General features: G+C 32.8%; 1 protein-coding gene and 1 long non-coding RNA gene across 3 annotated transcripts in view; one reads left to right on the forward strand and one right to left on the reverse strand.

Moving 5' to 3' along the window:
* Positions 1 to 9,263, reverse strand: part of LOC150103463 (uncharacterized) — a 53,577-nt gene extending 44,314 nt beyond the window's left edge. Inside the window, exon 1 of the long non-coding RNA XR_016548839.1 lies at positions 9,135 to 9,263. This is a non-coding gene — a long non-coding RNA (uncharacterized LOC150103463). The remainder of the gene's footprint in view (positions 1 to 9,134) is intronic.
* Positions 1 to 12,199, forward strand: part of LOC150103461 (phagosome assembly factor 1) — a 408,178-nt gene that overhangs the window by 171,751 nt on the left and 224,228 nt on the right. Inside the window, exon 1 of one of the 2 annotated variants that reach the window (XM_090398201.1) lies at positions 8,773 to 8,907. The exons of the other annotated variant lie outside the window; for it this stretch is intronic. Within the exon in view, the coding sequence (XP_090254327.1) occupies positions 8,844 to 8,907 (64 nt within the window). The 5' untranslated portion in view covers positions 8,773 to 8,843. Of the gene's footprint in view, positions 1 to 8,772; positions 8,908 to 12,199 lie in introns of those variants that run through there. 2 annotated transcript variants of the gene reach the window in all.

The following is a 12,199-nucleotide window of genomic DNA, read 5'->3' on the forward strand; positions in this document are numbered from 1 at the left end:
TCGCAGGTTCGATTCTCATTACAGGCATGTGCCATGTTAGTCTTTAAAGCAGGGCTTTCGAATTATGTAAAAAATTGAAAAAAAAAAATTGAAAACCTTAGTCCACCGACGGTACGAATATACTATAAGTGTATAACTTTCATTGGTGGAAGTCACATAAAAAATTAAAAATAAAATAAAATTAAAAAACTGCAATATGTATGAAGGAGACATGTGATGGAAAGTAATAAAGTATGAGAATTACCAGGAGAATGTTTGTGGCGATATAAAAATTCTTGCGGTGCTGCTATACATGCAAGGAGTAGTCACAAAACATTACTGTCTTTGTGCTGATCGGACAGCATGAGAGGATACAGTGCCAAGAAAATTTAACCTTTCGAAAAGATTTTAGACGGCAGAATTGTTTTCTTGATAAAATATTTCTTCCACCATTGCTTATGAAACTGGATCTCATAAAAATGTATGCTTAACATCGAACAAAAATAGACCTGCATTCCGATATGTAACTATATGATTTCCAAAGAATACAAAATTAAATAACATTTTATTTATTTATTTGTTTTTTAATCTAAACCATGGACGTATTAAAAGATGGCAAATTGAAAATAATCTTCAAACAGAAGGCTGGAAATCGGAGCTTTTTTTTTTTTTGGGAGGAAATAATAAGGCTGAAAATTGTCTTATCTAGGTATCTTATCGTTTTTTAACTCAAGTATAGCAATTATGAGGTTAGTTGTCACCGAAGATTGACTTTCGCTATTCTTACTTGGTCTTCTGAACTCCTGAAAACTTTGGATCACTGAGCAACTTGTGTTTAAGGGGGGGGGGGGAACAGTTTCACCTCTCTAACGCAAGTTTCATTCTCTAAAAGGAGTAGTCAGAACTCCTTTAGTAGTAACAGATATGTTTTCTTCCTTACTGCCTGAAATTCAGTTCGTGTCTACTGGCGATTTGTTGCCTTAAGGATAACGAGAGTGTAGAAAACTACCGCCTTCTCGTGATCGTAGTACTAATTTTATATAGTTTTTTATTTTTCATTTATTTTTTACATAGGCCGGAAATTCTGCTGTAGAACTCAAACATGGAAAAATTTTCAAGCCACTTCAGGTCTCCAATAAGCGTGGGGGTGGTCTCACACCGGGAGATGAAATTCATCTCCCACCTAAAGATAATCACAAACATCTATATCCATGTATTCCCATCATTCGCGTTATTATCTGAAATAGTGTGAGTTCTGTGGTCCCCCCCCGAGTTTCCGGGGGGGACCTACTTGCCTACACTAAGAATTGACTAACTGAAACAAGCGACAAAAAAAAAAAAGAAAAAAAAATGGAACGATCTGAAAACAAATGCCTAGAAAAAAATTCTCACATCATGGACTAGAATCAAACCTATAAGTGGTTTCTTCTGCTGATCCAGAATTACTGAAATGACCACAAGACCACGCAAGGCATCCGATGTACTTAAAACGCACGTTTAAATTCGCACATATTTTAATAATCTTTTTATTTTATTACTTCTTTGCAAATATAGTAAAGAATGCAAACACCTGAATTTTGGATTATTATATTTATTTTACAAAATACAATTTTTTTGTCCAATCGACAACTGCGTTTTTATTTTTGTCATTCGACAACACTGCAGGCCTGGTTGGCCGCAATGATTAGCGTATCTGCTCTCCAACCAACAGGTTGAGGGTTGGAATCCCCCCACCCCCCAGTAGGCATGGATGTATGCGATTGTCTTTAGGTGATTGATGAATTTTATTGTCCGTGTGAAACCAACTTCTCGCTTTTTGGACGCCTGAAGTGACTTAAAATGATAAAAATTAATAAAAGAAATAAAAAGAAATCCGCTAATCCATTTTATTCCTCAAAGGGAGTAGGCGAGGTCCTATTTAGCCCTAACTAACAAGGAAAAAAAATCATTAACCACATATTGGAGAAAAATTATAATAAATTTATACTGGTTACAAAATCCTTGTTGATCAGTGTAACAAACGAGTGTTTATCAGTCGCCATCTTCCTTTGTAATTATAACTCCTATTCCTCATCCCCCCAAAAATAACTAAAGTCTGGAACTGTTTCTTTCTTTTCCTAGACACAGGATTTTGTGCCATGAATGAGCGCATAAAAACTCGAGGATAAAGAAGAAACTTGTGAATATTCGATTTGAAGGGCTTCAGATTGTGTTTTTAAGAAACAGAAGGCAAGGCTGTTCCAAAAAAAAAAAAAAAAAAATAGTTGCTATAGATTCACTGAACCGAAAAGGGAAAAAAAATTCTCCTAGGAAGTTTGAAGTTTTTTAGAACGAAAAGGTTATGACAACTAGCAAATTTCCAGGAGAGTAGAGGGAATTATCAATGCCAGTTCTAACAGACAGTAGCTGGAAAAGTTTGTCGAATATGTAAGCATCGGAAACGTATACGCGTGAAAGAGAACGGAATGGGGGAGAGAAGGGTTTTATATATATATATATATATATATATATATATATTTTTTTTTTATGGAACTCTTAGAAGCACTATCCGAAATGTGAGAACAGAATTGAATTGTTTGAGTTTGTTTAGAATTAATAGACGGTTGGAATTCAGTAGAATTCATAGACTTAATGAATTGGATTTGCGATTTCTTCTATCGACGGATTCCATCTATCGAAAAACTTTTATAAGAAACTTTTCAACTGAAGATAATCAGTTGAACTCAAACAGAGGTAGCAGGATTTTCATATTCAACAAATTAAAGACTTATACTAGCGAATAAAGCAGACGAATCGCAAACCGGCTGCATTAAATCCCTTCCCTATGATTTTTAAATTTTTTGGAATAAGTTGGAAATAAGTTGGAAAATATCCTTCTGTGGATGGAAGATTTAAAAACAAATTTGATTTAACAAGGTCATTCCATTGAAGAATGGTTTGGAAACAGAAGTCTGAAAGTTGTGAAAGACTATATTCTATCATGTAATGCAAAATGAATCGAAGGAAAAAAAAAAAGGTGCGATGTATTATCACCTTACAACTATGCAGTGTGTGTTAATATTAACTAACGGAGATCGTATGCATAAGGAAGCGAGTACTTGAAAAGCAGCTGTGTGGTATCTAAAATGAGTTATTGCAGTATTTGGGAATAACGATCCATTTACTGTTACGCTTAATGTGCAACCAGTAAACGCTGTTAATCCAGTTGCAAGACGAACAGTGACATTTTTTCCCTCCATCTGCTTTTAGTCTCTTCTGTCTGTAGGCACCTGCAGGATGATTTCACTCTTCAAAATGACCAGCTGGCTAGAGGAATATTCGCAATAACAGACAATACATTACTTAAAAGCTTTGGTTACTTCGGTCGTAATTCCAAGCAACCCAGCTTTATCTAAAGCATACTGGCGCTTTTTTTTATTTTTTTTATTGTTGTTATTTGGAATGTTTCTACGTGGCAAAGAAGTTAACTCTTAATAGATTTCTTCATTTTTAGGAAAAAAAAAAAAAAAAATGAAGTGAGATTAATGTGACCGTAATTTGGAGGTCTGTTGATTTGTTGCTATTTTTAGAAATAGGTCAGATATAGGAAGTGATGTGTTGGTAAATTTTTAACAACCGGCTCGCTTTATGAAAAATTTGATTCTTCACAAAGTTCTATTGTATCTTCAGATGTCTTTGTTTCTGCTTCTTCAATTTTTGTCCTTTTAATGTTTAAGAAGTTTCGTTCTATTTCATTTTTTCAACTAACGGATATCCGCTTTTTCGACCGCAAAACCCTGATTAAAATTATTGTAATTATTGAAAAAAAAAAAAAAGAAAAACCGAAATAAAAACATATATTAAAGAAAATTTTCCTATATTACCTACAACTTACCTATTATCAAATGAAATCCTGAACAAAAAAAAAATGTAACACTAATATTACCACTCGTAATCGATCAAATGACCAGAGACTGTAGCCGTCGCGACGAATTTTTGTATTTATCGATAGTGCAACAATGTTGCATTTCCAAGAACTTAATGTTGCAAGTTCTTGGAAATTCGCCGAAAAATAAGGCATTATTGTTTATTCAAATACCCAGTTCGGGAGTTTTGATAACGTATTTGTGTTTTAATGAAATAGACATTGTTTAGTAAATAAAATCGTTTTCAAATTCCCGTTCGTAAATTGAGTTTGTGTTTTGTGAATTCTCCTTTATGCATTTATTTTTGATAATAATAATAATATATGCAAGTGTTTATTACACAATTTCAAAATATTTATTTTGAAATTTACTAAGATCGTTAATGCATGAGTTGCAAGAAACTTAAGAAGCAGGATCCCCCCCCCCTCCTTTCTAACAGTGGAATAAAACAGTGCAAAAGCTGTACAGAAATACTCGGACAAAAAATTATGATGAGTAGGTTTAGCACGCAACTAGAAAATATGAACTGTCATTTGAACAGGAATAATGAAAGATGATAGTTTCTTGATTTTATACCTTTCAAATTGAAGATCTTAAAAGAACCAAATTCAAGAAACTTGATTCACTATATTAAAAAAAAAAAAAAGGAGAGAGCGATAGCGAGAAAAGTGATTTCCATGAAAACCAGTTGCGATGTACATGATGCTATCATTGAATAACCTTGCAGAAATTAGGAATTCACTACAGTTCTACAAGTCGAATGGATGATGTTTCACATTATTAAAATGTTTAAGTGATGTTTTGGTGTAATAACTATCAAATGACTGGAAACAATAGCTCAACAAAGATGAATAAAAGAATTCATGGACGTCATATTACATTCCAACATGAGGAGAATGACGGTGATGATAATGTGAGCATCCCTGTATAGGAGAAGTGAATACCGGTTGTGATTTGCTTTCTTTAGATGACAAACATAAGTTACAATATGCTAGATGGAGTAGGATGAGGAAGAAATCAAGCGGTTTGGACTATTGATTACGATTATTGACGCATTGAAATTCAGTTAGACGTGAACAATTTTTGTGAGACTTGGCAACAACAAATGTATTGGCTTACTGTGCCTATTGGATTAATGCATTCAGAAAAGAGAAGCCAGCTGGAATGGAAAACATTTAAGTCTCTGAGGAAGAGTTCTTCCGTGTTAGGAATGTTGAACTATTTGAATCAAAATTTAAAGAAATTGATCAAAATGTAGGTAGCATTTGGAGATCAATATGACAAAATTGGATAGCGGTTTGAAAAAGTACTATATTTGGTCTCTAGAGAAGCTGACCTTTAGCCTATCCAAGATATTATAGCTAATGTATTAATCCCATCCAGATGAAACACTATAACATGTGCTGTATCACACTAACAAATGCTTAGCACCCACCCCCCCGATACATTTTTCAAAACAGTGGCAGCAAAATTATTCACTGGCTGACCTGAAACCAAATGTTATCATTAAGTTTGATCCGGCATTCTCTTTAATTACAGATCTACAGGATAACTATTGTCTAGTTATCTAGCCTAACTCTCAAGACATCCTCCATACTGCAGAAATTGGAGAAAAAGCAAACCTGGAATTTGTTCTAAAATCCTCTCGTGGTTTTTGGTCACTTTTAGCTGCGAATAAATCAAGTACAAATACATCTAGTGATTTTTTTTTTTTGCTCTCCAACAACAACAACAATAATAATAAATTATTATTATTATTATTATTGTTGAAGGAAGAGCAAAAAACAAGGCTTACCACGACCTGCACCAGTTATAGTTCGTCTTGCAAGCAAGTCCACAAAAGACAATCTCATAAAAGCCAGCAGACAGAAAAAAACAGTTGCCAAGGACTTGAACGCATTGCAAGATAATACACCAATCTTCCTAATCCGAATATTTAACACCATTCAACCAGAATCTGTTGTACCAAGCAAGAAAAGCAAAAACAGAAAAAATTACCAATTTTTGTGGATCAGAGATGTCAAGATATTCTGGAGGAAGTCACAAACTTCAAAGCTGATACAAATAAAAAGCTCAGAAGACATAGAAAGACTGCCACAGTGAAAAAAAAAAAGTCTCCTAATTAGTTCAAAAAGAAGACCACTATAAAAATGAATGTGAACCATCAAGATGCAATAACACCAGAATATATCGGCAATTTCACTTTGATCGGACCTTTCAGGTCATTCATTTGACCTTCCAAACATCAACCTACTTCCAACACAACAATCAAATTAATAATAATAATAATAATAATAATAATAATAATAATAATAATAATATATATATATATATATATATATATATATATATATATATATATATATATATATATATATATATATATATATATATATATATATATATATATATATATATATACATATATATACACACATAGTAAAACCCCGTTTTTACGTTCTCGCAATTTACGTTTTCCTGCCATTTACGTCATTTTCCGTTGGTCCCGTCTTAAGGCCTATTCTTGTGATATATTGTTTTCTTGCTATTAACAACTTGATGTGGACGTTATTTCCCATGATTTGCGTTTTTTTCTCGGGTGGCAATACTGATTTTCGAATCGATTATTGCGGAAATCTGCGCATTTCTGTTCCCAGATGGCGTTGCTTTCGGCTGTAGTTTTGTTTCCGCCATCACGGTGAACTGCACGCTTGCAGCAGTAATGTAGTGATGAGCGATACCGTGATTTTTCAAACACCTACGAATTGATATTGCAGAATTTCTGCTACGTAATTTAGCGTGTGAAAGTTGCTTTCAAGTTGCGGTGGTGGATGATCCACGTTAGTAACACGGAGAAAAAGACAGAAAATGTATTTCAGTAGAAGAAAAGAGTGTCCATTTGAACATGATAGTAAAAAACAGAGGTCAAGCATTGAACTCAATGCAAAGCAATCTGGAGCTATGTAAAAAAAAAAATTAAAAAAAAAAAACGAAAAGCAAAAACAATTTCACTTTTTTCTATCAGTCCCCTGAAAAGTGTAAAAAAGGGGTTTTACTCTCTCTCTCTCTATATATATATATATAGCAAACCAATGTATAATAATTAACTGGTATAAGCTTACAAATAAGCTTCGAGGATGAAAGCTGAGCAATTACATCTCATCCAAGATTTAAAAAAAAAAAAAATACAAACCCATTTATCACATTTCAGTGCTGTAATTGCAGTGCTTAAAAAAATCAAAATTGTAAATACAGTATATATATATATATAACTCATTGTTAAATGAATAAATGCTGTATTATTATTACTATTATTATTAATACATTATACAGAAAAAAAACATAGAAAGGAAAAAAATCTGTACGAATTTCACTGTTAAAAAAAAACAGAATTTAACCTGCTGTAAATAGGTAATCTTATGTTGTAAATATGCAATTACAATATTAATCATAATTTTAATTTAAAAAACATGTATATGTAAATAGGCTGTATAATAATAAGCTGTGATATTGATAACGAAAAAAAAAATATATATATGTGCATTTACATTTTAAAAAAAAAAATTACTGTACTCTACATTTTGTACTGAACAGAAAATGTAACAGTATGCTTTATTGTATATATGTAAATACCCTGTATGATGATAAATAAAATGTTATTACAGTTTAATATACTCGAACTGACGAATTATTTTAGTCAGGTAAATTTCAAATTTAGTTTCCTATTCTGCTTTCAAAGAGGATTGATTTTCAGCTTATTTAATTTAATTTATTATTATTATTGTTATTATTATTATTATTGTTATTATTATTATTATTATTATTCACCACTGTTTGTACGATGCACTAAAATATCACTTCTTTCTTCTGTCTTGTCTTTTTTATTTCGAAAAAAAAAAAGTGAAATTTCAAAACGGCTATACATGTTTTCAATTTCTGTTCCTCATTGGCTGTTAATTAATTATAGCCTTTCATTAATATTTAGATATTTCTTTTATGTTTTTTCTACATGTCAGGATTTTATATCCTACAGTAACATAAATAATAACACACACACACACACACACACACACACACACACACACACACACACACACACACACACACACACACACACACACACACACACACACACACACACACACACACACACACACACACACACACATATTATATTTTTTATTGGATGCTGAACTGGTTTCTGAAATTTTTAAATTGCCAACGGTTAGCTAGAGTTATTTTACTTTTCAGGGTTATTTTACTATCTCAGCTACCACTTTAACATAGTACTTCCCGAAACCAACTTCTCTGAAGGATTCACCCGCACAACTTTATGAATTATTAGAAAGCAGACGTTTCTCATTTCTCTGATACGCTTATGACTTTTTTTTTTTTACCTTTTCTCTATCACATACCATCTGTTTTCATTACAGTGTTTAGGAGGCTTGGACAGTATTCTTGAAAGTATTATTTCACGAGTTAAAACTCTTTCATATATAAAACATTTATCATCGACGGTAATCACTTAACACTTTACTAGTTTAATTTTTCAGCGAAATAGTAGGTTTAACTTTGTCTTAAAAAAAGAAAGAAAACATGTATATGTAGGAGCTAAAAATGTATATATTTGTTAGGTTATATATTCTGTTTTAATCAGTAATCATGTGAGCTATTGCTACCGTTAATCACATTCGTTATTGTTTTATTTGTTGTTATTATTGTTTCTGTCAGATCTGTGACCCAGGAACGGAATCTGAAATGTTGTCAAGGTCAAACGGAAGATGGTATGTTTACGTCTATTGCGCATGCACCCACAGACTAACCTGTGTAAAGATGGCGTCAGGTACTTTAAACAAAGAGTAACTAGGCGAGGTGTGACTTATTGCAGCTTCGTTATCAATGCATTGTGGGGTTGATGATTGACTACTCTAATACAGTATTTAGTGACTTTGTGCGAGGATGTTGGAATTGGAGGTTGTGCCTGAGCGATCACTGGGAAATGAACAGTGGGAGTTCGTTCTTGGTAAGTTGTTCGCAAGCTTTGCGTGAAATGTGTTTTCGAAGCGTTGTTTTGTAACCTTACGTCAGTTCATCTGTGCACAGCTGACATCACCACCCATGGGTTCTCAGCTGATGCCAGGACTTTGGGTTGAGTATTTTTAATGTTATATTGACGCTCTTTAAACGCTGACACATATAGATTATTTTAAAACAGATCATAACAAACAAAGGATATCACATTTACATTACCTGTTAACTTTATAAACAAATAGAATAACTCCTAAATCCAGCTACAGTCTTCGTGAAATGAATGAGCTAATATATTTTATTTCGACAGTTTTGGACTATTCATAATTTAAAAGCCTGCCATAATTGAACTGTAAGAACTATCTGTTTATCCTTTTGTTCACGTTGTGCAATCCGCTGCAAAATCTGTATGTTTGGCGTGGCGTTATGCCATAATCGAAATGGTTATTATTATCCTTGCGTTTTGTAAATATATTCTTCTGTGTATCCTTGCGAAACATATCATACTCAGAAATTGTATAATTTAAAACAACCAGTTTTGTGCATTAGCATTCCGCTTTATCTTGGCAAAAATTAGACGTTAGAAAAGCATGTATTTTGTATTATCCAATTTTCAAACATTTCTTAAATCTTATATTATTATTACTCAGTAGAATGTCTATTGACTCTTGTGACTCATTGCGGGAGATTTGTTCTTAGCAGCATCAAGTCTGTTACTTGATTTTCGGAAACAAATATTAGCTATATTTATATATACTAATGAATGAAGGCATTTACAAAACAGCGCCTTCATTCTTATATTTTGGTCAAAACGCGAGAAAATTGTGCATTTTATATTTGCTATCGTAACTTCTGTAGAGCTTGTTATATATATATTGTTGTTACGCGGCATTTCCATGGGGTCTCATTGACTCAACGCGATAGGCAACCCACTCACCAAGTGTTTTTATCCGTTAATTTGCGCCGTGCGTTCTCAGCGCGGTTTGCCTGTATTCAGGAGTTAAAATCCGAATTTTTGTGAAGAAAAAATACCTACCGACTTACAAGTGTTAAAGTACCCTTAGTCCATTCATAGTACTTTAGGTTTATGATTTTTCGTGCGCGGGTTGACATAATATATATATATATATATATATATATATATATATATATTTAAAATAACAATGCAGTTAGCACAGTATTTTATCAAGTATACCATCCATGAATCAATATCTTAAAGCATTTCTTTCAGGTAAATGCATGGAATAAATTGTACTAATTACTTCAAGACCATCATTAAAGTAGTGATCACTTTTCATTTATGTAGTTAACTTAACTACATAAATGTAGTTAAGTTAAATAAATCAGTAACTTAACTTTAAATTTGAAGAATACATTCTTAATTAGGGATAATGTCCCTTCTCCGCAAATTTTTGAGTCATACAGAAGTGGCAGGGTTCCCCTTCTTGAACACTCCAGTTTTTCACCTGGAAAACAGGCAAACCATTCAGAAGAACACATTCAGTTAAGATCATTAAAGGCCTGAGTTCAGTTCTCATTGTGACAAGAGGAATCTTTATATGGGCTTTCTCAATTGAAGGTGAGTTAGTCAATCTTATATGGGGGAGATAGCAGAGTTTTTTTCTCCCAGAAACTTGGGTTTTCATACTGCATACAGATCGCCATGAGAACACACATAATTTACAGATAAAAAATACTAATGGTGGTAGTGGTCAGTAGATGGCGTTGTGTGTAGATGACGATGACAGTGGCATTCTGTGTGGTTGGTGGATTGAGTGGTGGAGAGTTGTATTGTCCTCCCTTGATGAATCCTTGGGCTCCTTGGAGGTGTCATGTAATAATAATAATATGCTAAATTGGTCTTCATAGTTGCTTTGTCCATATTTTAAAACAGCCTGACAACCTAACTCTTTATGTTATTATGACGGAACAGTGGATTCAGATACTATATAGTAACAGTATGCTATTTTCACTATATTTCACATGCAATATTTAACTATGCAAATATAAATTCTCTTGTTTTATTCATGGCTCTGTCCAGTTTTTTTTTTTTTAAATTTTTTTTTCAAAGCACATTAAAGAGCAAATTCACCATTTCTAAGAATTGCCTGTTTTTATTTTAGATAGAGAAGCTGCTGGGATAGGGTTTTATTTTTTAATTTTTTTTTAGTTTTTGCAATTTGTGACCTGTTGAATATTAAAACTGTAATTAGAGCAGTGAATAGCATGGAATTATTGAATTATTCCTCTCTATAAAAAAACATAATTTATTAAAATTAACTATCCTTAAATAATTTAAGGATAAATTATTTAAATAATTTATTCTCTATTGTATTTGATCATGTATGTGTGTGTACATGATGAAAGAGTGAATTAAGATGCTGTTTAGTATTGTTTTTAACATTCAATACTGCATTTCATGTGGATATATATGTATATATTCTGTTCTTGTTTGATCCTAATCATTTAATATTCATGGCTTTATCCATTAAATCACATGAAACAGCAAATTCAGTATACTCTTATAAGTGTTTGGAAACATCCTCAAAACTTACATGGTAATGAGCAGCTTCAAGTTTTGACTAGAACAGAAATCCAGCAATTTCTGGATCTGATTATGATTGTTGGAGATCTGATAGTCAGATCTCCAACAATGACCAGCTTTTCTATTTTCTTTATGTCTGCTGCCTTCTCTATGACTCAGATTCCTCTACTGTTTCTTAAGTAAACCCTCCTGTGGGGCCATTTGGGCACAAATAAATTTCATTGTCCAATTCCTCATTTTGAAATTTGTCCACATAATTCTTCTTGACATTGCCTGCCAGTCAAGAAGTTTTGTTATTATTTGAATATAACCTCTGAACATGAAGATAAACTAATTGATTGGAAAGCAGTTTTCAAGTACAGTTATGTGGACAAACTTCAAAATGGGGAAATGGACAATCAAACTTATTTGTGCCTATGGTCTCACAGAAGGTTCTTGTAAGGAAGAAGTGGAGGAGTTTTTTGAGTGATTAGAACAGGCAGCTGACATAAAGAAAATTGAAAAAGTGGTCCTTGTTGGAGACCTGAACAGCAGAATAGGAAATGAATCTCACCAGGCATATAGGAACGTTTTGGAAAAATTTGGAGAAAAGGTCAAAGCTAATAATAATGGTAGATATTTGCTGGACTTCTGCTCAGGACATGGACTACTCATTATTGACACCATGTGTCAACATAAAGATATGCACAAGTTCACATGGAGAGAAGACACAAGAAATAAAGAAAAGCCTCATTGACTATGT

This window comes from Typopeltis vanoorti, chromosome 9, assembly GCF_054136105.1.
Source record: "Typopeltis vanoorti isolate ZY-2024b chromosome 9, IOZ_Tvanoo_1.0, whole genome shotgun sequence".
Taxonomy (NCBI): Eukaryota; Metazoa; Arthropoda; class Arachnida; order Uropygi; family Thelyphonidae; genus Typopeltis; species Typopeltis vanoorti.